At 39.7% G+C, this 27,354-nt stretch overlaps 1 protein-coding gene across 2 annotated transcripts in view; it reads right to left on the bottom strand.

The window, feature by feature from the left end:
- Nucleotides 1-3,902: 3,902 nt before the first annotated feature.
- The window catches only part of LOC116646755 (contactin-associated protein-like 3), a 174,845-nt gene continuing 151,393 nt past the window's right edge, over nucleotides 3,903-27,354 (bottom strand). For both annotated transcript variants that reach the window (XM_032427683.1, XM_032427684.1), the window contains exons 20-24: nucleotides 26,022-26,155; nucleotides 25,127-25,214; nucleotides 14,386-14,616; nucleotides 14,087-14,158; nucleotides 3,903-10,098 (exon numbers count right to left, since the gene is read on the bottom strand). In XM_032427683.1, the coding sequence (XP_032283574.1) occupies nucleotides 9,905-10,098; nucleotides 14,087-14,158; nucleotides 14,386-14,616; nucleotides 25,127-25,214; nucleotides 26,022-26,155 (719 nt within the window). In that variant the 3' untranslated portion in view covers nucleotides 3,903-9,904. The remainder of the gene's footprint in view (nucleotides 10,099-14,086; nucleotides 14,159-14,385; nucleotides 14,617-25,126; nucleotides 25,215-26,021; nucleotides 26,156-27,354) is intronic.

The following is a 27,354-nucleotide window of genomic DNA, read 5'->3' as shown; positions in this document are numbered from 1 at the left end:
AGAAGTCCCCTGCCATTTGGAATGTTTTTGCTCTGCAGGTGAGGTGTTGCTTCTCTCTTGCTGCTTTCCAGATGTTTTGTCTTCTGTGTTTGGAAGATTGACTACAACGTGTGGTGGTTTAGAATTCTTTGGGTTTCACTGACAATCTTGTCTCTACAAGTTTATGTCTTTTGCCAAATTTGGGAAGTTTTCTGCAAGCCAGTATTTCTTTTGCTCTTGTTGAAGTACAGTTGACACATAATATTATATTAGTTTCGGGTGTACAACATAGTGATTCAACAATTGCATACGTTACAAAGTGCTCACCAGGAGGAGTGCTGTCACCATCTGTGACACAGATGTTATTACACAAAGTTATTACAAAATTACTGACTATATTCCCTATGCTGTACTTTTCACCCCCATGAATTCTTTTTCAGCCCGACATCCTTCTCTCATCCTGAGACTGACTACACATACATTATAGCTTATGTTATCGTCCCACTGGACCCTGAGGCTCCATCCATTTTTTTCAGACTACTATCAGTCTCTTGTTCAAACTGGCTAATTTCTATTTTTCTATCTCCTATTCATTCATTCTCCCCTCTGTTGTTGTGCCCTCCCATTGAGTTTTTTTATTTTGGTTGTTATATTTTTCACTTCATAGTGTTTCATTTGGTTCTTCTATAAATGATCTATTTCTTTGCCGAGACTTAACTATGAGACTTAACTATTTTCTATTTTGTTTCAAGGGGGCTCATAATCGCTTATTGAAGTTCTCTTATGATAGGTGACTTAACATCTCTGTTGGATAATTCTAACATTTCTGTCACCTTGGTCTTGACATCTATCGATCTTCTTTTCTCATTCAGAGACCTCCCTGGTTCTCAGCATGACGAATGATTTTCTTCTGAAACCTGAATATCTTGGGCATTATGTTATAAGAATCTGGACCTTATTTTTTTTTAAAGATTTTATTTATTTATTTGACAGAGAGACAGCAAGAACGTGAGATGGAACACAAGCAGGTGGAGTGGGAGAGGGAGAAGCAGGCTTCCCGCGGAGCAGGGAGCCCGATGTGGGACTCGATCCCAGGACCCTGGGACCATGACCTGAGCCGAAGGCAGACGCTTAACGACTGAGCCACCCAGGTGCCCCAAATCTGGATCTTATTCAAACCTGTTTTAGCTAGCTTATTTTGACACTAGTCAGTAGAGGAAGTGGGGAATGCCAACTTAGCTCTGCCAGGTCGGGGTAGAAGTGCAGATTCCTTATTTGGCCCCCTTTAGCCCCCATCCCGTGAGGGGTCCTCATTACTTTCAGGCAGGGGTGGGGCTTTGACTCCACACTGGAGCCTGTATGATACCTCCCTGGCTGAGATGGGTAGTGGTGTCTTGTGACTGCTTCCCCTGTGGCTTCCAACAATATGGCCGGGAGGGGGGTTGGCCTTGTTATCACAGGCAGCTAGGGAAAATCCTGACCATCCACCAGCCCCGCTGTGGGGAGCCCTTGCTACTGCTGGGTGGGGGAGGGAATCCAGCCTCCCAAGTGCTTTCTGCAACAGGACTTTGGGGGATGGGGAAATCCTGACTGCTTTGCAGACCTTCTTCAACATTACCCTGGTAAAGAGCACACTTTGGGGTAACTTGTTACTGCCTCATGAGGGAAGAAGTCTAGGATCTGTACCTGACCTTTGTTGGCATGTTGAGAGTGGGACTACAGGTTTTTCTGTGGTGTTATCAAGAGTAGAACAGTTACCCTAAAAGTTTTCTTTCCTGATAGGCTGTCCCTTCCCAGTTCCTTTGGTTAGAGACAAAGCAGGCTTTCATTGGGGTGTGTGTGTGTGTGTGTTTTAATTGTGATAAAAAACAACATACAACATAAATTTTTTTTTTTTTTAAAGATTTTATTTATTTATTTGACACAGAGAGAGAAAGCACAAGTAGGCAGAGAGGCAGGCAGAGAGAGAGGGAGAAGCAGGCTCTCCACCGAGCAGGGAGGCGGATGCGAGGCTCGATCCCAGGACCCAAGGATCATGACCTGAGCTGAAGGCAGCCGCTTAACCGACTGAGCCACCCAGGTGTCCCAACATAAAATTTTCTATTGTAACCATTTTTAAGAGTACCGTTCAGATTCAGTAGTGTTAAGTATATTCACCTTGTTATGAAACAGATCTCCAGAACTTTGCCATCTTGCCAACTGAAACTCTATACTCATTAAATAATTCCCCTTTCCCCCCATGTCATGGTAATCACAATTCCTAGTATCTGTTTCTATGAATTTGATTACTCTAGGTTCCTCGTATAAACGGAATCATATATTATTTCTATTTTATCACTTAACATAATGTCCTCAAGGTGCATTCATGTTATACCATACGACAGGATTTTTCAACAAAACTAAGAGTTGTGTTTTGAAAAGATCAACAAATTTGATAAATCCTTAGCTAGATTAAGTAAGAAAAAAAAACAGAGGACACTCAAATAAGTAAAATCAGAAAGGAAAAAGAAAGAGGGGGCATTATAACCAATGCCACAGAAATAAAAATGGTTGTAAGAGCATACTATGAAAAATTGTATGCCAACAAATTGGGTAATGAAAAGAAATGGAAAACTTCCTGGAAACTCACAATCTACCAGGGCTGAATCATGAACTGGAAAATCTGGACAGACCAATAACTAGTAAGAAGATTGAATCTATGATCAAAAACCCTTCAACAAAGAAAAGCCCAGGACCAGACGGCTTCAGGGAGAATTCTACCAAACTAATTAAAGAAGAATTAACACCAACTTTCTTGAAACTCTTCCAAAAAATTGAAGAGGAGGGAACACTTTGAAGCTCATCCCATGGAGGTCAGTATTACCTTGATACCAAGGCCAGACAAAGAAACTAGAAGAAAAGAAAATTACAGCCCAGTATCTCTGATCAATATTGATACAAAAGCCCTCAACAAATACAAGTGAACTGAATTCAACAGCATATTAAAAAGATTATACACCATAACCAAGTGGGGTTTATTCCTGGAATACAAGCATGATTCAACATATGAAAATCAATCAGTGTAACACACCACATTAACAGAATGAAGATCAAAACCACACGATCACCCCAGTTGGTGCAGAAAAGGCATTTGACAAGATTCGAAATCTGTTCTTGGTGTGCAGCTTTGGACCAGCAACCTTCAAAACCTGTTTTTTTTTTATTACTTTTGTCTGGCTTTGTTATCAAGAGTATGCTTTTTTTTACCCTGAAATATTTGGCATTACATTGGAAGTACTTACTCCTTGAGTAAGGGTAGAACTTGAGGCCACCCAGGACTTAGACTTTATGAGAAGAGTTTGGACTATTGATGTCTGTGGTCCTAGCTGGGACTCTTCCTCTAAAGAGGAAACGGCCACCCAGTCCAATACGCTCCACACAACCCACTGCTCAGGTTGTGAGGAAGAAACAGACCCGGAGGATAGCCTTCGCATGACTCTCTGTTCCCTGAGCCCTTGAACCCCGTAGAGGAATGGGTTGTGGGTCATCAGAGGTGTCAGGGGCTAGCTGTCTGCACCAAACACAAAGGGCTCAGCCCAGAATACCCGACATGATTTTCTCCCTGACAGAGTAGCCACATTTCACATGCTTATCAATAACCACATGTGGCTGGTGGCTACTTTTTTTTTTTAATTTGATTTTATTATGTTATGTTAGTCACCATAGATTACATCATTAGTTTTTGACGTAGTGATCCACGATTCATTGTTTGCATATAACACCCAGTGCTCCATGCAGAACGTGCCTCTTTAATACCCATCACCAGGCTGCCCCATCGCCCCACCCCCTTCCCGTCTAAAACCCCGTTTGTTTCTCAAAGTCCATAGTCTCTCATGGTTCATCTCTCCCTCCGATTCCCCCCCTTCAGTTTTCCCTTCCCTCTCCTAATGTCCTCCATGCTGTTCCTTATGTTCCACAAATAAGGGAAACCATATGATAATCATATGGTGGCTACTTTTCTGTCTTCGTAGAAATTTCTACTGAGCTGTGTTGCTTTAAAAAATTCCATTGATGAAGATCTTTATGGAGCAGACTTACTCACTTTTTGTTATCCAAAGTGTCTTCATTTTGCACTCCCTTTTCACAAATCTTCTCAGGAGTGTAGGATTCTGGTTTGAATGCCTGCATTTGCATATAACAAGGGAAGGGCGGTGCTTCTGTAATCGCAAGGCTTAAAAACCCAAGGTCATGGGGTCCTTCTCCTTAAATCTGATCTCTGTGTGCATTCCCAAAATGAGGTTGGAAATTGGGGTCTAGCCCTGCTGATTCCTGCTCCTATAACTGTGAGCATCCCCTGATGTGGAGGACCACATCTGCTGCTCCTGTTACTTCCCTGTAACCATGGATTAAAAGTGGCTCCAATGTTTTTAGATGGATGTGAAATGGCAATTAACCAGTTACTTTCAGTTAATGAATTTTTCCCATGGGGCCTGAGATATCTGAATCAACTGTTTATATTGAAAAAAAATAGCCAAATAATCATTTTACTTTCCATTTCAGTTTACTTTATATATATATATATATGAGATCTCCAAAGCATCAACTGACTCAACAGAAGCAGTAAATTATAATAGCACTCGCTGTGGGTTAAGGGCTGTGCTAAGCCCTTCCCATGGGTTGGTTCACTTTGTATTAGGAAAATAAATGAACACAATTAGCTTTAAACCAGAAATAGTACTTTGAATTCATTCTCTTAAAATGTTTTTTCCAACCTTGTCTTTAAAGTGGCCCAGCAATGACACAGTCCTCCCTTCCAACAGGATGCATGGGAAACATTCTTATACACACCCTGGTGCTCCTATATTTTAATAGATGGAAAGAACGCTCCTTGAGGGCAACTAATTCCATGTCTCGGGACAGAGAAATGAGAGACGTTATGGAACATCATGTTGCTGACAGAAAACAATGTTTGCTGTTTTGTTTTTTTTTTTAATGTCCGGAAATAATTCTGGAAGAACAATGGAGTCAGGGGATACCAATCTGAGAGACAAGAGCGAATATTGATTATCATGATAATTATAAGTATTTGGAACAAGTTAAGACTGTGAAGAGGCGTAAAGTAAAAACTTGATATAAAGGAGATAAAGGTAGCTGTTATCCAAACTTATTTTAGAAGTAATTTTGATTAGAATTAGATTGCCAATAAGTGGATTTTCTGCTTAAACAATTTAGTTCATCTTTGTTTCTAAGGAGCTCCTACAGGTTTATGCGTCAAAGTAGGAAAAGCTGGATAAATGGAACTATGATGAGTTTTAGAAAAAGTAAGTTCTGCACTCAAAATAGGAAGGTTAAATTCGTTCTGAGAATCACAGAAAATGACCAAGTAGATAACAGATCTGTTAGTGACATAAAGCACCATATGCGGCTATAAAAGTTCTATCTTAAGAAATGTCTTCAATATTAAGTACATTATGAAATCTCATTTTCCAAGTCTAAAGGCAAGTGCAGACCTGAGAAAGGGGCATATTCACAAAGGACATGATAAACTGAGTAAAGGGTCTCATCCTTTTAACATATATAATGATACAATAAAATGAATACATATCATTTTTTGGTCACAAAGGATGGCAAAGGTCTTACATTATTAGTAATTCTGAAGCGGAAGGTTTCATAGGAAGTAGCCCTTGAGCTTACTTTCCCAGCCGTGTGCTTTACATATGATGAATCCTGCCACACATCCTAGCCACACAGACCAGTCTTCCTAAAACACAGTCTGTACTTTTACTGAAGTTACACCACGTATTATGGCTGATGCTCCAACAAAATGCTCAGCAGTAACTGTAGCCGAAGCTATACCCCGGAGAACCTGTAGAGAAAAACAAGGCTCTTGCAACCTGACTTCACTCCTAATAAACAGTGTTTCCTTGGAAAAAGCAACTTGGACTTGCTTCGAGGGCCTATGTGGAGGGGAAACGAAGATTGCATGGCAAGATAGTTAATGTCCCTGCTAACAGGAACTCTCTATGATCCTGAGAATAATGAGAATTGTTTTGTGTTGTTGTCGTTTTTTGTAAAAACTTGAACTTTCTCTGGACTTAAATTTGCTAAACCAGGGCTTATGAATATTTTCATCCCGCCAAAAAGTCGTAATACTCCTATGTAGGCTTAAGTAGCCCAAAGATCTATCACTAATAATATTTCTTTCAGCTGTAGTAAGTATTTTCAATGTGTACAGAATCCGTTAATGCCCTAGAGCTTGAAAATGTGCCCATGGGCTCCAGGGTAGCCATTTCCCCACCATTTGGAGTGCAAACCACTTCATGTTTATTACTGTCTTTCTAATTCTTCCTTCCATGTTGCCACTCATGATGAGCCAGGCTGGGGTAGAAGGAGACAGCCAGGATCCATTGACGGCACCGAGGGACTCCTTAAACATGTTAGTTACATGGATTGCAAAACAATAGACTAAGCAATCCAATAAACATGTTTTCATTTACTATGGGTCCGTTGCATCCCCCTTGTTGGAAGACTATTTCAACATTCCAGTTGCATCATCAGAGCTAATTTATACTCTATACAGAAAACACTTCAATCGTATTTGTCTTCCTTCAAGGCAAGAAACATGAACTTTATATTTGATTCTTAAAAAATCCACTGGAAATCATGGAACACTATATCTAAAACTAATGATGTAATGTATGGGGATTAACATAACAATAAAAAATTAAAAAAAAATCCACTGAAAACAATTATCTATCAGATGTTCTGTAAGGAAAGGAAACGAAAAAATTCCAGAAGTAGTGATTATTCTAGACACACAGAATGCCCCAATGTGTTTTTCTACATTGCTACATAATACTGGGGAGGTAGTGAAGGGGGGCTTTACTTCAACATGGAGTAAACAGGGGTTCTGAAGTTCTAGTCCCAATAATAAGTGTTAATTATGCACTATTTTCCTTTTCTATTTGAAAATAAAACTTGGGGAATTATTATCTTTTAACATTTATTTCATAGAAGGATGTTATTTGCAAACTGGAATTTGTATGTTTAGAGTGCTCAAGAAACACAACTCTGGGGGGAAATCTTGTGCAACCAGTTTTGAGTATATAGTAAACATTCAACAAATAACTTACTGATTATTAAATTATTGTTCTCTGGTAAAGGTTTAAATATCTACATTCATAGGTGTTTTAACTTGTAATAATCAGTACATATTAGGTACTTTATGTTTTACTTTGTGTTTGATAATTTAAATACCATCACAAATGATATTAACAGAGCATAGTATTCTCTCTATATACAGTAGAGATAAAGCAGTACACACACCATAACAGAATATATACATTTGCACATTTTTTAATATTTTAGGGGAAAAACAATATAATTTCATAATTCAAATTTCATTCAATTTCTCTTAAAAATATTTTCCTAATTTAATTCAAAAAGGTTATTTTATTAACAAATAAGCAGGTAGAGTTTACAAATCAGGAAAGTGGGTGCAACATCACTGCAATTTGGTACAAATATTTTATTTTCTCTTTTAAAAAGAGAGCAGAATACCATGAATTTCACTATCTATAAATCTGCAAAACGCCAGCTATCAAAGTGATTAACATTTTCGGAACTTAGTATGATCATTTGTTAAAGTTGCAGTGATTTCAGGGTGTTAAAATTCAGCTATGCATTAACTAGAACCGATCATTTTTGTCTTGAATCCTTCTCCACTCTGCATAGGCCTTTTGGAAAAAAAGTATATATATTATTCACCAAGGTAGGTTCTTCATATATTACTATATTGAGACCCTGAAAATCCTTCATTATTCACTTAAAGAAACTTCAATAAAGATATAGTACTGTGGTAGATTAACTTTGATCTCAGCCTGCTGGTTCAAGTCCTTATGTAATCCCCTCCTGCTGAGTGTGGGCAGGACTTAAGATTTGCTTCTAACCAACTGAGTTTGGCAAAGGGGATGGGCTGTCACTCCCATCACACATTACATTATATGAAACTCCCTCTTATTAGCAGACTTGCTCTAGAGTCTCTCTCTCTCTCTCTCTTTCTCTCTCTCTCGCTGGCTTTGAACAGAAGCAGGCTTCCATGAATCTTCCAGCAGTAAGGAACTGAATGCTGCCAATAACCATAAGACCAAGGATTCACCAGCTGAGTCACCAGATGAGGACACGCCTGGCCGATACTTCACTGCAGCCTTGCAGAAAACACAGTAAACCCATGCCCAGCTCCTGATCCACAGAAACTGTGAGATAATATATGGGTGTTGCATTAAGCCACTAAATTGTGGTAACTTGTTAAACCTCATAGAAAACTAATACGAAACCATAAGAAAGAAGGTATTTTTTTTGAGAAAAGACTTAGGATAGAGGATATCTTTTTCTGTTGTTTAAAAAAGTCACAGAAAAATAGGTATACACTCGAAGACTCGAAGGTCATAGCAAGGCTAAGTGTATGGAGTTCCGGGTGGTCCTGTTGTGGTCAAAGGAAGCAATCTAATTCCTGGCAGGCACATGGCAAATGGCATATCAAGAGTGTAGCACGTTTTATTTATAACTGGCTAGTGAGTGCAAATGGTAGGCTCCATGCAATTATCTTACGACCCCTGCCACATGAGTAGTTACTGGAACAATTCCCATGGTTAATACAAATTCTTTGCTCCCCTACTTTGCAAATATCCCCGAATATGAAACGAACTGGTTGATTTTGGGTACACTGATGGAAGCTGACTCCAAGATCCTAGATTCTTGACCAGAATGACAGATTTAGTTCAGATCCTACAACCTGCATTCTCCCTCAGCATAAGCATCCTTCCACTGATATTCCAAATGGTAACTAGACTAAGATGGTATTTCAGGGGATGGTTTGCCTAGATTGGTTCAAAATTTAGAAAAAGGAATGGAGAGCTTTAGTTCAAAATGTGACTTTTCCCAAGTAAATGAAAAGACAGTCGCAAGAAATCAAACTGTTGTGATAACCTTCAGAACAAGAGAACCACAGGACTGCAAAGAATAGTGACCTAATCACCCCACATTTGAAGGAAATAAGTTCAGGATTATATTTCTTCCCAATGGAATGGATGAAGGATACATTTACAGTGTTAACTACAGAGTTTATACCTGGGCACAACTTCAGTTAGAAAATATACATTTTGGGGAGATCATCAGATGATCTTTACCATAATTTACAAAGATTAAAATGACCAATTACAAAGAAAAATAAGTGAAGTATTGCAGACTGGAATACTTTACACGCTCTGCTACTTATGAATTTTTCTGTTCCATAAATGAACAGAATACTACAATTTCATAGCTGACATTCAGTACTCATTTCATCACTAAAAATGTATGCAAACTAACTTAAAAGAGACAAATAATAAAAACAATTGGCCAAAAAAATGGGTTTTTCTAGGTTTCTAGTGCATTTTTGGCCAGTGGGCTCTGGTTCACAGGAAGATGGAAACGCACTCGAAGACCATCCAAGAAGCACTTCCCAGCTTTCAAATGTCAGTAGGTGATCAATAAAGGAAGTAAAACAGATTTCCACGCAACACAAAATACTAGAGTCCAACTTTGACTTTTATAAACTTCCGTGTCTCATTTTTAAGAGAGTAGGGCCACAGCTCAAATCCTTGTTTTCACCTAAAACCCAAAGTCGTTACGCAAAATACATTTGAATTCTCGACGATCGGGCCAGAACAGTCAGAAACTGCCACACAGGGATTAACGAGCACACCTAAGTCACTTCTACATATATAGATCGTGAAGCAGCACAGAGCAGAGCCTCCCAGGACCACACTCGAGCAAGCTGATGGTGCTACACAGCCATCACGTGTCCCAGGGGGCCGGGAGGGGGTGGGCTTCACCCACTGGGAGCCCCTGGCTTAGCAAGAAACTCATCACGTCACCAGAGCCCTAAGTAAGCCACCGCGGCCCCTCAGAAGAAATATTCTTTCTGGCTTTCACTAATTGTACTTTGCACGTTGACCTCACTTTTCAGAGCAGTCTCAGCGTTGTCTCCGGTTTGGGGAACATGTGACTCATTTTTTTGGTATAACCATCTCTGTTGATAAATGCGTATGGCTATGGCAGTGATGCTGAGCAAGATAAATATCACAACTGCTATCACACCTAGTGAGAGAGGAGAATGGAAAAATATAATCAGAATACAAACTTTGTGGATAGATAGACAGATATAATACAGATGTTATAAAACTTCGTTTATATCATATATTCATCACCAGAAAATTGGAAACTAGGCGGTATTAGAACACTGAGTTTGCTTCTAAGTCCGTACATCCGTTAGATACAGCAGTTTGATGCCTTTTTTGCTGAAGCTCTATCAGCTTGGCGTTCAGTTAATGCCCTCATGCTTAAATTCAGAACCACAGCGTGGCCTCTTAGGTCATGCCCACATTGCATGCTAATGAACAAGCACATTTTCATTATTTTAAAAGGATAGCGTGTAGAGCCCTGTCATAGAGTAATTAAATGTTTACGTATAAGTATGTTAACAAAAATCTGGCGCTGATGTTCTGCTGACTTACCAGTTCTGCAGTGAGTATACCACTTGTTTCTATGAGGCTAAAAGAGTCTTAAGTGATCGCTGCTGCTGGGGGGCCATGCCTTATGTGAGATCCCCTTCAGTTGCTTGTGCATAGGGCCTGTAACTTGTTTTTAACCCATAAAATACAACAACGGTGATAAGCTCTACCGGGTTATGTGATTATGTTACATAAGACGGTAGCACCTGTCTTATGGGACTGTCCCTCTTCCTGCTGTCTGTAAGGAGGCAAGCAGTCACGGTGGGAATCCATATGGGAATCCCTACATGGCAAGGAACTGCAGGCAGCCTGCAAAAATCCAGAAGCTCTCAGTCCTACTGAATGCTGCCAACACCCATGCAGGTGAGGAGGGGGATCCTTCCCCAGAGGAATCTCCAGATGAGACCTCAGCCCTGGCTGATACCTTCACTGCAGGCTTGTGTGACCCTGAGCAGAGGACCCAGCTAAGCTGTGCCCAGACTCCTGACCCACAGAAACTGGGACACAATAAAAGTGGGTTGGGTTAAGCTCTAAGTGGGTGGTAATTTGTCAGGAGCAATAGATAACCGATATACCATCATATTAGAAATTTGTAAAAATATAGATAACATTCAGCTATAGGGAAAGTAGATCATTTGACATCTCCTGTTGGTAACGCTGTAAGTACCGAATGCATTAACTATGCCAGTGGTCCCCAAGTTTGACTGCACAGCAGACGATAACTCAGAATCTCTGAGTGGGAGGCTTGGACATCAATATTGTTTTAAAAGTTCCTCAGATTTTTTTTAAAACCCTGCCAGGCTTGGGACGGTCAAATGAGGCCTAGAAGTGTTTGTTCAAGTTATCATATTCATAAAGAATGAATGTTTAATCCATACCAAAACAAGGAGGTACCAAAAAAAGCATCCACTAGTCAATATACTTTTAAGATGACTGACACAGGCATTAATATTCCAATTAGCAAATGTTAGAAAACACATTACTGTTTTGTTATGTGAATCAAAATTTGTGTTATAAAATGAAGATTCTTCACTATACTCTGGGACAGACATAAAGAAGCTAATGGAGCCCAACCAACTCGAAGCTTGGTTGGGTGTATTTGGTCACAGGGATTCCTGAGCAGGTGCTCAAGAACCTTTTGAAAGATTCTTGAATATTAATAGGTAGAATAATCATCACTTTCAACATATTTTGCATCTCACTTGAGAACAAACAGTAGAGTTGCTTTAATTACTTTTATGTTTCGTTATAGGACTTTGCTTTAAAGAGCTACATCATATCCAATTTTAGGGTCAGGGACAGTAACTCAATAACAGCAGATCAGGACACCTGATTACACAATTACTGTCACCATTATCCTCAAACATCCAGGATGTTATTACGTATGTAATTGATTACTAGCTTGTTTGTTTTGTGAGGTTTGGTAGGGTCCTAGAATAACCTCTGTCTTCATCCGCTATCTGAAGAGATGGAGATAATTTGAATAATGCATCGGATGCCTTCCATAACCTTCCTTTCAGCAATTCCAGTGTAAATGTGTTTGTGACAAGCACTAAGGTCTGCCTGCCTGCCTCTGCATGCATCTACACATCTGTCTCTTTCTCTATCTGTCCATCTACATGATGGCCCTCTTGGCAAGAAAACCCTGTGATGCCTGGTTTACTGGGTGTGAACGTTATTTAGGTGAATTCTCCTTTCCTATATTGTCCCCTTGGCTTGCAAGAGGAGAAGGTGATAAAGCATAGTGCAAAACATACAGAAATCCACCTATTGGAGTAATCCTTTAAACAGATCAAGTACTTTACATGTGGGTGCAGTCTGTGATCAATTCGACAAAGGGCTGAGAGTTCTACCCAGAATTCTACGGTGTGGGTCAATATACTTGGCAGCTGACAAACCACACGGCAAACAGCCACCGCACAGATAGAAGGCAGATCCAAGTGAATTGCAGGGGCCAGTAACCTGAATTGTTACCACCCTAACAGCCCATGTGCTCTGATTCTCCATCCCGTCTATCAGGAGCCAAGTAGGATTTCTCAGGGGAATAATATTGGTGCAACTTATTTACTTTGTAGAACCTGCCGATGATATCTAACCAAATGCAATAAAGCCCCAAAGACCACATCTTCTGTTCTATCACCAACCTATCATCGTTGCTCTCTCTAAAAATGGCACCAACCATGACATTTTGCATTTTGGGACTTTGATTCCTATTTTGAAAATATTAATCACATTTAAGTCGATTTATTTTAAGTCAGCTTTTGCTTTATAGCAAAGTCTTCTCATTAAAAATAAATGAGAATGGTTCAGGTTTAAGATTTGATTTCTATTTTAACACAAAAGTATTCCTTTTAGATATACATTATAAATAACATATATGTTTTTTGTTCTTGGAGTGAAATCAGGGGATCATATACCTCATTCATTACAAAAATAGAAGTAATTGAGATAGGGAGGGACATGTTAACAGTCTTACATAGATTTGGTCAGGGCTTGAAAATGTCTGAATACCTTCCTAACAGTCTGGAGAAAATTGGCGTCTTGATGAACAGAGCGAAACGAGCAGATCCAATCTGACCTGGTGCACAGCCTGCCTGAAGAGTGGACACCCACTTGCATGCCCCAGCTCGAGGACTAATTCCCTTATTTGGAATAGCAATGAAATGGAGAGCAGTTCACTTCCTCCTTAGCAAGCAGAGTTTGCAACTGACACATTTCAATAATCTAAATAAATAAATGTAAATGTTCTCTGAATCATAAGGAGGAAACTTGAATATTCATTCTTTAAATCAGACCCAAATAAATTGTTTCAGAGAATACATTGGGAGATATTTAAGATGTAATTATTTTTACCTCTTCAAATATATATATATAAATAGATAGAAAATATAAATATATATGAATATATATTTAAATACGTATATAGTTTAACTGTAGGACTTTGCTTTAAAGAGTTATAGTATAGCCAGTTTTAATGTCACCTATATAGAATACATGTGACACTAAAAGTATATATATTATACAAATATACATGAATAATTTTATTTATAAATATAAATAAATATATATAAATCTAAGATAAGACTGACACCAGAAACAGTTTTGTATATTTATGTTCAGAGAAATCTTTAAGTTTTCTATCTTTATATTTACGAAAATGACAATTTGCATAGTTTAGGTGCTTCTCTCACCTGATGTTTTATTTCAATATTATTTTTAAAAGTTTTGGGCTAATGGACTGAGAGGTCCATGGCTATTTTGAATCGAAGAAGTAAAGGTGACTACGTCACATATATACACACATATATCCTGAGAAATATGAATGGGTATTTTCAAATGAAAAGCCTTATTATTCCGTAGTTTGGCAACTATCCTTTTAAAAGCCTCTCCGTGGAACCACGGGTTGCTTCCACTAAGCGCCTGCAGATGTTGACCTGGGTGCAATCCCATCAAGAACATCAGCGAATGTGTGTGGCCTGCCATTGACCTCGCACATCAGCGCGGACTCTCAGACACTTTCTGGTCTATGCCAACAGTGACAACAACAAGGACCGGGTCATTCACAGCCCTGTTACCTCCGATGACAGCAGAGTCACTTCTGTCAGCATTAACTAAGGGTTCTCCCCCATCTGTTGGTCCAGAACCACCTACAGTAGAAAAAGGGAGAATGACAGAGGCGAGAGGGAAGGAGGACTTTGGAGACATTCACAGACATTCCACAGAGGAGCAGAGCATTGCGCTGCTAGAAAGGAACATGGGACCAGGACCAGAGCGTGGCCAGGCGAACCAGCAGAGGGCTTTGGACAGCTCCGGGACGGAGCCCGGGGGGAGGACCGCGGGCGGCGAGCGCGACCGCGGGCGGAGGGGCACGCACCTGCGCCACCTGCGAGCGGCCGGGTGGCCTCCAGCGCCGGGGCTCCGGGCCCCGCCCCCTCCGCGCAGCGGGACGCGGCGGTCACGTGTCCGCGCACGGTGACGGGGGCGGGGCCGCCGGGGCGCAGCGCAGCCTTGAGCGGAGCGGCGGGGCCGAAGCGCACGGCCGACAGGCAGCCGGTGAAGCCGCGCGCGCCGGCCCGCAGCGTGTCCGGGTCCGCGCCGGGGGGCTCTGCGGGCAGAGAAGGGGCACACGTTAGGGCGCGGGGGCGCAGGCCAGGCGGCGTCTGCACGCTGGCGACCAGCCGACCCTCCCTCCGAATCCTCTGGCCGCTACGTGCGGCCTGGCCTGGTGACCCGCGGGTGCCAGCTCTGCGTGTGCGCAAACCGAGGCTTCCCTGGAGGCAGCCACGCCGCACAAAGGAATGAAATCCTCTGCCAGTGCGCTTTTCAAATGATCATCCCAACATTTCGTAACAGGATCTGTGGCCAGTAATCCAGGTGGTTACAGTGAACTGTCTCCTGAGCTCGGGGACAGCAGTGCTCTGGGAGTCCCGACCGCAGTTCTGATCTCGCCATTTACACTTGGGTCTGGCTCACTGTTCTCAGCCCCGTAGAGGCCGCTCCCTAAGCGCAGGTGTCACGGAGGAACCCCACCACCCGCTGCCTTTCCCCCTTCACCATGGTGGTCTCTGTCCCCTCTCCGTGAGTCTAGGCTTGCTCCCCATCGTGGCCCCTGCCCTCCCTTGGATCCGACCGAGGTTGGACAGCTAAAGAACAGCAGCGACGGACCCAGGAGAGCAGAACATCCATTCCTTCCCTGCGATGACGAGTAGTTCCTGCAGTGCACTTGCCCAGTGCGCCCCAAATCTGACCAGGGGCAGTTAAGTGCAGGCTGCATATGTTTCATGGATGCTCAGGGAAGCCACCTCAATGTGGGGACACTTGGAATCTGCTGTCAGACTTCCTCCCTGCTTGGGTGTGTACACTAGCTGGTCGACATCTTTTCCTGCCAACCGTAAACAGCAACCAAGAATTTATCCAGTGGCTTCCACAGGCTGGACACTGGGTGAGGTCTTTGGCAGAGGTGAGAATTTAACGCTCACAGCATAACACCATGAGTGCTTTTATTCCTACTGGAAGCTGGTAAACACTAGATTTTAGAAAACCAAGGTCTTTCACGTGGGGCGACCTGGATCCAGGCTGGCTGCAGTAACCCCCTTTTCAACAGCATATTATCTCTTTTATTCTGTCAGTATCTTTTGGACATATTCATAATTGCTCGCATTAAGGGACAGGTAAATGGGGATCATTATACTATTCTTTCCACTTTAATGAATGCATACACCGTCCATAGAATATATGTATAGACTCTAGAAGTGTTTTTTTGGTTGGCATGATAGCTGGTCTTTAAGTTCACCCTGAGAATCTCAGCTGTGATCCAGTGTATCTTAATGTTGTAGTTAAACTCTTGGGGGACAATGTTTGTTTCCTTTGAGTTTTTCAGGGGTACTGTAAGAGCTATGTAAAAGACCTCTAAAAGCAGCTAAAATTAGGGGCATGTTTACATTGTTATAATCCTAATAAACAACTCTCTGAAACATATAGCTATCTCAGGCAGGTTGATCATATGAGGCGTCAAGCAGCTTTATGTATGATGAATTTCAGCTACATTCTTATAGTGAAGTAAAGCAAGCTTGAGACAATTAAACGATTATATTAAAGAGTTCTTTTGGGGCGCCTGGGTGGCTCAGTCGGTTAAGAGTCTGCCTTTGGCTCAGGTCACGATCTCGGGATCCTGGGATTGAGCCCTGCATGGGGCTCCCTGCACAGCAGGGAGTCAGCTTCTCCCTCTCCATCTGCCCCTCCTGCCCCCCCCCCAGCTTGTGCTCTCTTTCTCAAATAAATAATCTTTAAAAATAAAAAAATAAAGAGTTCTTTAAAAATCACTTAACTTTTTTTTTTTTTTTGCATTCAGACTATATATATTCCATAAAGAAAGGCAACCTTGCTTGAACATACTTGAGAAAATGTCAAGAAGAACTAAAAGGGGAAAACACGATAATAGTAACATAGGACTTCTACAATGCGAAAATACTCAAAAACAAAACAGTTACAGGCCAATTAAAAGCCTCAGCCGCTGAGCAAAAAGAGGGACTGGACAACACTTGCTTTCCTGGTCAAAGCCTGACATGAACACTACCAGGCTAGGGTCACAGAACAAATCCTGGGCAGACATTTATCTTAATTATTAATTGGACTAATTTTGTCAAATTTATTTTTTAAAGATAAATTTTAAAATGTCTATAGGCAGTGCTATTAAGAAAGAAACATCAGTAGAACATATTGCAGTCAAGAATTTGTACTTGACTTTTATACGTATATATGGATTGTGGGTATGGACGTGTGTGGGTGGGCTTTTGTGCCCACCTAGCCTATTATTAACCATGTAGCTGTAGCCGTGACTTTGTATGCTTGTCGGGTGTCGATATACATCGAAGGGTTTACTGCTCAGCTCACTGTTTCCTCTTGCCTTCATATTTTCCATCCTGAGGTCATGATTGTGATTCATTTTTTGACTGGAATAATTCTCTAGTATTTTCCTCAGATGGGATGCATGGTCAATATTTAATCTCCATCCTTCCTTGTTATCCAAAATATCTTTTCTTAACCTTGTCAAATACATTATATATTAGATGCTTGCGTTCTGGCTCATTTCTCAGCAACGTTAACCATAATCCACATCATTTTTTTATCCCGCTGTAACAAATGAAAAGTTGGATGCTGATGCCAAAATCATTATTTTTTCATTGTAGTAACTTCTGTCTAGAAAGTTTGGAAGATTTTTCTCTGTGGGTTTTGCAATTTGGAAATTTTCCCAGTTGTATGTCTTTTTCTCATCAGAATTGATGAGAATTTCTCATCAGCATTCTTTCAATCTGCAACTCAGGTTTTCCTTTAGCTCAGAGAAATTTTTTTTTAATGCATAATTACTGTCTTTGCTTCCAATTCTGTTTCTGGATCTCTAATTATTCCCGTTAGGTTTTCTCTTATTTTCCCTCCTAATTTCTCTCTCTAAATCTTTTTTCTCTGCAATTTGAGATAGTTCCTCTCTATAATATTACAGGCCAGTGTTTGAGGATAACCAGTGATGATTCTTGCCTTCAGATGACCAAGTGAAATCTTGAAAAGCCATATTTACTTTAACCCCCAGAATTGGTGTGTGCATGTGTGACTTTTTTCAAATTTCCTTGAGTGCCAGTTTTCATCCTAGTTGTGTCCTGTCTTCTTTAACAGCTCTATTTTGATGTGGGAATTGTATTTGTTGTCTTTAATCCTCCTCCCCCTTTCCTTAGGGGTGACATTATCTTTTTACTTGTTTATTTATTGGTCTGCTAATGAGGACTTCACGGTTGGGGATCTTATACAATGGGGGGTCCTGGCAAGGGGGAGGCTGCAGCCTTTCTGCCCCATACCCAGCAGCGGACCTGCAGGCTGATCCCCTAACCCCAAAGTGTAGGAAGAAGTCTTTCTCCCTCACCCTCACCATGGTAGAAGGAATGTATCCCAATCATCCAGTCCATCCTCCACTCCACAAGGGGCACTGAGGATGGGCACAACCATGCTGAGCGGTGTTGACTTTCCCTTTGGAGGTCAAACTTTTTTAAATTCTAGATAAATGACACAATTAGAAAATGAGTAGTAGAGGGGCGCCTGGGTGGCTCAGTCATTAAGCATCTGCCTTCGGCTCAAGTCATGATCCCAGGGTCCTGGGATCGAGCCCTGCATCGGGCTCCCTGCTCCGCGGGAAGCTTGCTTCTCCCTCTCCCATTGCCCCTGCTTGTGTTCCCTCTCTCACTGTGTCTTTCTCTGTAAAATAAATAAATAAAATCTTAAAAAAAAAAAAAAAAAAGAAAATGAGTAGTAGACAGACTTGTCCAGTCTATCTTTCCAACAATTCAGAGCTGCAGGGACCTGATTTTTCAGAGTTGGAAAGAAGTGAATGAATTATTCCTTCTTCCCCAAAACACATGGCCACCATGCACCAAACTCTCCCAGCACCTGCAGCTAACACCTGAAAAGAAATCAGGGATACTTTGGGACCCTAGGTGCTTTGAACAAGCAATGCCAGTGGGTACTTACTGGAAGACTAGTCTTTAGTAAATAATACCAACTCTTCATGTAATGACATGTGAGCCGTCTCCGCCACTCTTTTACCCGACAAGGTGATACCGTCAGAACTCTACACAATTGCTGCTCTTAGTTCCTTAGTCCTTTTCAAAAATTGTTCAGCCCCTCCCGATGTGGCCCTGCTCTGTCTCAGCAGTCCTGAACCCTGGGCCCTTCCAGTTCTCTCCCCCCTATCTCCCATCACACCCTGTTCTCGAACAAACTCATTCACATGTCAGAATAAACGTCCATTTATGGCTCATCACTCACCTCTTCCAGCTGCATGTGCAAAAGAAATAAATCTCTAATAGTTTTTTTTATTATTATTGAGATACAATTCACATTGTATCATAAAAGGGTCACATAAGACTGACCCTTTTAAAGTATACAATTCAGGGAGGTTTTGTATATTTACACAGTTGTAAAACCATTACCAGTATCCACTTGCAGAATCTTTCTATCACTCCAAAAGAAACCCAGTACACATTAGATTCCATGTCCCATTCCTACCCTTCTCCAGCCCTGGGCAAACCTAAACTTTCTGTTTCTATGGAGTTGCCTATTCTGGACATTTCATACAAAATAAATCATACAGTACGTGACTTTCTGTGTTTATCCTTTTTCATTTAGCATAATGTTTTCTAGATTCATCCATGTTGTGTCCTGTGTTGGTACTTTATTACTTTTTATGGCCAATATTTCATTGCATACCAACGAAAGTGGTATACAACAAAATACTGGCCATAAAAAGTAACACTATACCACTTAGTCGATGGTCACTGGGGTTATTCCCACTTTGGGTTATTAGTGGAGAATACTGCCATGATGATTTTGTGTCTGGACATACGTTTTCGGTTCTCTTGGGTTTATACCTAGGAGTGGTCATATGGTAACTCCGTGTTTAACTTTCAGATAAACTGCCAAACTATTTTTCCATAGTGGCTGCACCATTTTACATTCCCATCACCAATGCACAAGCATTCAAATTTCTCCACATCCTCCACAACACTTGTTACTGTCTTTTAGTGATATCTTGTGGTTTTGATTTGCATTTCCTTGACGGCTAATGATTTTGAGCGTCTTTTCATATTGGTCATTGGTATATCTTCTTCGAAGAAATGTCTTTGATTTTGACCTTTACAGATCTTTTGACCTTTACAGATCTTTTGACCGTTATTTGTCTTTTCGTTTAGTTGTAAAAGCTCTTTATATACTCTGTACAAAAATTTCTTATGAGAGACATGACTTGCAAATGGTTTTCCTCACTTTGTGGATTGCCTTTTTATGTTCTTGGTAGTGTCTTTTGAATCACCAAGGTTTTAATTTTGATGAAGTCTGGTTTATCTATTTTCCTCTTACTGCTTGTGAGAAACCATGATCTAACCCAAGGCTTTTGGGAAGCCTGACCCGAGAAACCATTGCCCAACCCAACATCACAAAAATGCACAACTGTAGTTTGGTCTAAGAGTTCTATAATTGTAGTCCCCCCCACCCCCCATTTAGGAGTATCATCCATTTTGAGTTAATTTTTCTAAATGGTGTGAGGTAGGGCCAACATTGCTTTTTTAACCTGTGGATATCTGGTTGGCTCAGTACCATTTGTTTAAGAGACTATTCTTCCTGCATTGAATGGGCCTGGCACCAATATCAAATGTCAATCAACGATAAATAGTTTTATTTCTTGACTCTCAATCTATTCCATTGGTCAATATGTTTATCCTTATGCCAATACCACACAGTTTTGATATCCATGGCTTTGTACCAAATTTTAAAATCAAGGGTGAGACCTCCAACTTCATTCTTCTTTTTGAGATTGTTTTGGCTATTTGGAGTCCCTTGCATTTCCATATGCATTTTGGGATTAACTTGCCATTTGGATTTTGATAGGAATTTTGTTGAACCTGTAGATCAATTTGGGGAGCACTTCCATATTAGCAATATTAAAACTTCCAATCCATGAACATTGATGTCTTTCTATTTATGTAAGTCTTCCATAATTCCTTCCAGCAATGTCTCATAGTTTCCAGTGTATGTGTCTTACACCCCTTTTGTCAACGTTATTCCAAGGTATTTTATTCTTTTTGATGCTATTTTAAATGGAATTTACATTTCAGTCTTCATTTCATTTCTGTATTATTCATTCCTAGTATATAGAAATACAATAAATTTCTATGTATCAATCTTATATCCTTGCTCAAACTGTGTACTAGCTCTAATAGCTTTTCTCAAGGATTCCTTACAAGATCACGTTCTCTGCAAATATAGTTTTGCTTCTTCTTTTTTGTTCTGGATACTTTTTACTCTTTTTTTTATTGCCTAGTAGCCCTCACTCAAACCTGTACTACAGTCTTGAACAAAAGCAGTGAGAGTATACATCCTTATCTTATTCCTGATCCTAGGGAAAGATTTTCATTATTTTCCATTAAGTGTGAAGTTAGATGTGGGGTTTTTGTAGATGTCTTTTTTCATGTGAAGAAGTTTCTTTCTATTCCTAGTTTGTTTTTCATTATGAAAGCACAGTGGATTTTTTTCAAATGTTTTTTCTGTGTCTATTGAGGTATCCATGTGGTTTTTGTCCTTTATTCTATTAATATGGAGTATTACATTGATTGCTCTTTATCTGTTGAACCAACCTTAAATTCCTAGGACAAATCTTATCTGGTCATAGTGTATAACAATTTTTCTATGTTACTGGATTAGATTTGCTAATATTTTGTTGAGGACCTTTGCATTTCTATTCATATTGCTGAAATTTTATAAACTTTTTGTGTCTTCCACTCCATGACTTTCCTCCTAAATGAGATAAATTCTTAGGCAGAGCATAGCAAAGACAAACATATGTCACATAAGTCAATGGAGTTTTTAATATCTAAACTGTTGTCTGTCCATGAAGGTATCAGTAGGTAATTTCCACAAATTATTTATTACCCAGTTCTCATATATGGAGTTCCATTTCAACATATGATCCTTCAGTGGATTTTCTTTCCCCACACTAAAAATTGACCCACTCTGGTTTATCTGCATGACTATATTGATTTGAACTAAATTCAACCTATGTATTCTTTCCCAGGAGGAAACAGAATGGCACATCTTTATTCTGCACACTTCAACACAGATTTTTGTTTTGATATTTTGGGGATCTTTGCTGTTGTTGTTTTTTCATGCACAAAAGACAAAATCAACAGAATATCATTTATACAAAAGTCTTCAGAGAAATAAAACTTAGTAAAAATGCTAGGGCACCTCACTGGGTTGTTGTATTTTAAAGCTCTCATACTTTAGGATTAAGGCCACGTCCAAGTCAAGACTAGACAGAAAATTAGAAATCTAATGATTTGCATTTAAACTAGGATTTTACTAAAATTATTTTATAGTAACTGGGAACACTTAACCTGAGTGGTCATCATTAATAAGACCACTGAAGAATGGGAAGAACAAGAGCAGCCTGTTAATTTAGAAGATGATCCTGAACCATTTTTCCCAAAGCACATTAGGGTAAATAATAATAATGATAAATTAGATTCATCATAAGCACTATTTTATTTTTTATATTCCCTATTATATTGCAAGTGCCTTGAGGGCAGGTACAGTATGTCTTGTTGCTAAGCATTCAAAATGTCCAGGGAAATACAAGTGTACATCAGGGACCACCAAAGCATTTTTAATGAATGGATAGCTCTTTGAGTCAAAGTAGCTAACCAAAAATAAGTACTGGGTATCTTGCCATGGTTTGAGACAACTTTCTTTGGAAAAATTAATGGCTCTTTATTAGCCAGTCTGTTGGTCTATTTTACTATCAGTTTATGAAAGGAAGCTCAGTTTATATTTTCCAAATCTGAACAAAAAATAGTAGTCTATTCATAGTTACTCACTGGTAACTAGAAGCTATCCTGAAATAAAGTTATCCAAAACATGAAAAGTTTTATTAGCCTTTGATCAAGATGAGTACCTCTAGGTACAGATGAAATGAATATTTATAATTTTATTAGATTCCATTTCTTCAGGCAATAAACTTCATTGCTGAATTTCAACTTTAATTTTTATAGCCTGAGAGAGATGCTTTTGACTATACCATTCTTGAAACATTAACATCTTCGATTCCATGCTATTGCCCTCTATATATTAACTTGTAGGAAAATAAAAATTTATATGATAAAATGTATTATTCTCCTTTTTTAATTAAAATGATTTCCTTTATATAAGGCATTTTAGTTATTAAATCAATTTCCATAATCTATGGCGTATCTTTTTACAGATAATAAATTCAAAGCTAAATTGTCTTTAAAAATATTTCTTTGTCAATTTCACACTTCCTGATGGCAACTTTTCTACCTTGAGTCACAGACACTTCTGAACCTGCCTCATCTCTCCTGTCAGAGGCTGGAGTCACTGACGACAGGCAGCTGTGTGGGTGTGTTCCTTTTGTTCCTTGACCCTATCTGTCCTCATGGCTGGGAAAAGAATGCACACAGACACCCGCTCCCACAAGGAAGGGGGGATGACACTGCTGGGGGCAGACGGGGTCATCTCCCCACTCACAGACCTCCCCTGTATGGGAGCCCAGCGCTGAGGTTTGCACACCCCTAAGATGATCAATTCCTCACTCTGTTCAAACCAAGGATAGTAACTCCGTCGGGCCAGAGACTGGAGCTCAGCATCAGATAAAAAGGGAGCAAATTCTTTTCCGCTTGGATGTTAAAAACAATTATCTTATTCACCTGACAGCCAAGGACAGGGTTCCATCCCACTGTTCTGTGAAACTCAAAGTGGGCTTTGAATTTTTAGGAACCCTAATATCATAATATCCTCCAGCTAAATGTATACTGTTACTCTCATGGGTGAATGCCAGAGGAGGAGCTTATTTCTTTCCATTGTTCTCCCAGTTCTTGTGGTTTTCTATACTTTGCCACTGTTTTAAATAGAATAAAAAAATCTACTGGGTGTTGTATGTAAGTGATGGATCACTAAATTCTACACCTGACATTAATACTGTACTGTATGTCAACTAACCAGAATTTAAATAAAAACTTGAAAAAAATAGAATAAAAAATCTACTAATACACGAAAACATGGATGTCCAGAAATGACACATTAGAGACTGAGATAGTCCCCCTCCCTCTCCGATGGGTTGCAATAGCTAGAAACTTCTCCCAACGCTCAAGGGGAAACAACTGTTCTCATTTGTATTTCTGTGCTAACTGCTCGATGACTATTCTGCACATGCAGAAGGGACAGGAACAATGAGCCACACCAAAGCACCTGCAGCGCAAGCTGCTTTCCTAACAACACATCGTGGAGGCCAATTCTTTATCCACCTTAAGGCGTGATTAGAAAGCAGGACTACCACTTCAGCCTGAAGTTGCTATTCATCATATGGTGCTAAAACTATATTTTCACAGCAAAGAACTCCGGGACCCTCCTTAACTGGCTTAACCTGCACCTGTAACTGCGCATGACCAACATGGAGCTTCCATTTATGCTGTACCATCTAAACGATGCGCATTTGTTTTTACCTTTTACAAGGGGCACGCTGAGATTTGTCACATTTCCTCTGAAAAATAAGAACTCATCATTTTATTGCCCATCATCTTTTTGAAAAATGTGGTCGTTTTAATAGTTACTGTGCTTCTCACTGTATTTTGAATATCCGCCCATGTGCTGTCTCTAAATCTCCCAAGTTTGTAAGATGTTATATATGGGGGGGGGGTAGAAGAAATGATCAAAGAACCAATGTACAAATGGCTGAAAAGGTAATAAAGATTCCATGAATTATCTAGGACTAAACAGAGCCAGATGGGTGTCACGTACCAGAGCAGGAATAATACACAATACCACAAGATTTCTCCCATATAACTTTAAATATCGATAGCACATACAGTTTACATATAAAAGATCAAAAAGAAAAGATACCTTTCAAAATTTATTTTTATTTCAATTTAATTCAAGGGGAAAAATAAAGGCATAAATAATTTGATGCCTAAGTAGTATAGTATGCTTTTACTCTCCTACTTTAATGGAGAATAACTCAGAGCCATAAAGAGTGTGTGTGGGATCTTCAGGTCCTGACTTTCCAAGAGTAGTTGGGAGCATTGAACACATCTCAGAACAGGGCCCGGCCTACCGCCCCACACGTATTCACTTGCTAAAAGAAAATTAAGTCTTTTCTCTTCTTCTTGTAAATATAAATCTATATTTATCATTGAATGATTCTGCATTTGACCCCTGATTAATATATAATTTGTGAACGTGACACCTGCTTTAATTTCGCCTTTCCTCAATTGTTAGAAAAATACCAAGTTTCATTCTGCTTGATTGCCAAGGGAGAGGGTAAGTGTGGAGGAACTTCTCAGGGATCACTCTGGCTCACCTACAGACAGCCCTTCCTGGTGATTACAGGCACACTCACACAAAAAAGCAGCTTCTACCTTGATTGTCACTCACTGGGAAACCATGAATATGACAAGGAGCTTCTTTCAGCACGATGAACGCTTCCTGTGTTTGCAACCTAACACTTCTGATCCATGTCATGGGTCTGGGGGAGGTGGGGGGACGACGCTCTTTCTGACACTTACCTAAAATTGTCCCCAACATAAGGGATTTGACAGCATTGAATTCTGTCCCTGATGACAGGATGACTTGTCTCCTTGCATTCTGGTTAACCTATTAAATATTCCACGAGAAGCAAACATCAAAATAGAGAGCAGTTTTGATGATAAGAGAATGAGAATCAGAGGGAGACCAAGAAAAATGGTAAAAATGAGCCATACATTCGAGCTATCACAAAGGTTAAAGGAGAAAATGGTTTCATAACAATTTTTATAATACCTCAGATTTCACACCACCCCATTGCCTATTCTCTTCCCTTTATTTGTCCTCATGGTGTAAGGATCTGTAATTGGTACAATCCACAAAGGGATGCAATAAGCTATTTCAAACCTTAAACTTTTACTTATTTCAAATAGAAATTAGTAACGCGAGCAGCAAAAGGTATTATTCACACAGATTCAATATATAAAGGTTATTCTTCAAAACCCAGTGACAATGAATAATTTAAACACTGCTGCTTTTAAAAAATGTATTCCCACTTTAAGCAAAATCTTGCTTTTCCCTTTGTGTTTACATTTCTGCAGGCCTTGCTTTTTTTGTAGTCAGATGGGAACAGGTTCCCATCGGGGTATCTCCAGGAATCGCTGGGAGAAACTAGACAACATTCCCCTACTGCTAAGGACAGCTTGGTATTTTAAGTGGTCAAATATTAATAAGAACCTTGTCAGCCTCTTGCTAAACAAACAAACAACATTGCTCAATAAAACACTTTAGCTACTTTTTCTGTCCCCAGGACTTTATGGGAAGACTGTGCTGAATATTTATCTCTTTTACTAGGATTTATTATCAAAGTCTTGCTGGAGGTCATACACTAAGTGTCACAAGTTTGGTTACTGTTGCCTTTGTGAATCTACCCCTTACCTCTACAGAGACCACAGCCGCTTCTCTGTGAATCTTCACCTGGTGAAGCTGCCCATCGGCGAGGTTTTTAAAACCAAAGTTAAAAACATCAGGTTCCTGGTGCCTGTCCAGCTTATACCTGATCTGCAAACTTCCTAAAGAAGACAAAAAATGACATTTTTAACTAAAAAGGAATTTTATAAAAAACGTCAATGCAGGTTTTAAAGCACATTTTGTTTTTATTTATTTCATATAATTTGAATTTATTGAGCACTTGCTTAAGGACACCAATAATCCCTGTTCCTGGAAGAGTGATCATTTGTGTGCTATTCCGGGGCTGAATTCAGAATCCAATTATGCTATTTAAAAAGTCAAGACCAAATGGTCTTTTTCCAAGTTCTTCCATTTTCCTTAACTAAAGGAAAAACTCTAAGTTAAGCATATGAGAACTCGGAGCTAGGCTCGAAGTTAATTATTCATGGGTATTCATAGTATTAAATGGTAAAACCTCAAGCAATATTGCATTAACATTCAGTTTCTATAAGCATCACTTCTTTTAATGTGACTTATTTTAATGCATTTTAATGTATTGCTGACATTTGCATAATGAAATTTTTTTTTTTTGCACAACCAGAATTTTTCTCCTAATGTTTCTGCCATAATCAAGAAACAGAGGAAAGACAAATGATTTGCTACAATACCTAAATTTCCTGATGTCCTTCACAGATATGCCCACTATCCCATAACTCCCATACTGCCTGTAATAGATCCTCCGGAACGTAAGTCTCTGCCCTTCCTCCCTGTGAAGCCAGGTTATAGCTTGGTTTAATTCTCCATCTTGAACAGTCTTGGAAAGACTTGGTGGCCATGGGTTGGGTGGCTCTCATCCCACTTTTCTTTGCATGTAGATATGACATGAATGATTTCTCAATCACTGATGAGTAAAGAACAATCATATTCATCTGATCCTTAGGAATAGTGGATTTTAGATAGTTTAATATACTTCTTTACTTCACTCAGAAGGACGAGGAAATATTTTCCATGTACAAAACGAGATATCTTGTTTCAAAGTCAATTGCAAAACTAATTTATTCATGTACAGAAGGAAAGACTTCCCAGAATAGCAAGAAGCATAGCTGCACATCAAATACCTAAAATGATCAAACTTTCGTGGGAGAAATGTATCTGAAATGTAATCATGGAAATGTTAACTTTAGTGATAAACACTTGAGGTTATCATGAAAAATAAACCACCCCTGATAGAACGAGAATTGCAAGCCATGCAATTGTGTTTCCTCTGTGTAGTTTAACACCTAAAGGGTCCTCCTCATTGTGGTCCTAATTTTCTAATTCA

The sequence above is a fragment of the Phoca vitulina genome, unplaced genomic scaffold, assembly GCF_004348235.1.
Source record: "Phoca vitulina isolate PV1807 unplaced genomic scaffold, GSC_HSeal_1.0 scaffold37, whole genome shotgun sequence".
Taxonomy (NCBI): domain Eukaryota; kingdom Metazoa; phylum Chordata; class Mammalia; order Carnivora; family Phocidae; genus Phoca; species Phoca vitulina.
The sequence above is the reverse complement of the archived record's forward strand: the minus strand, read 5'-3'. Positions and strand labels throughout refer to the sequence as shown.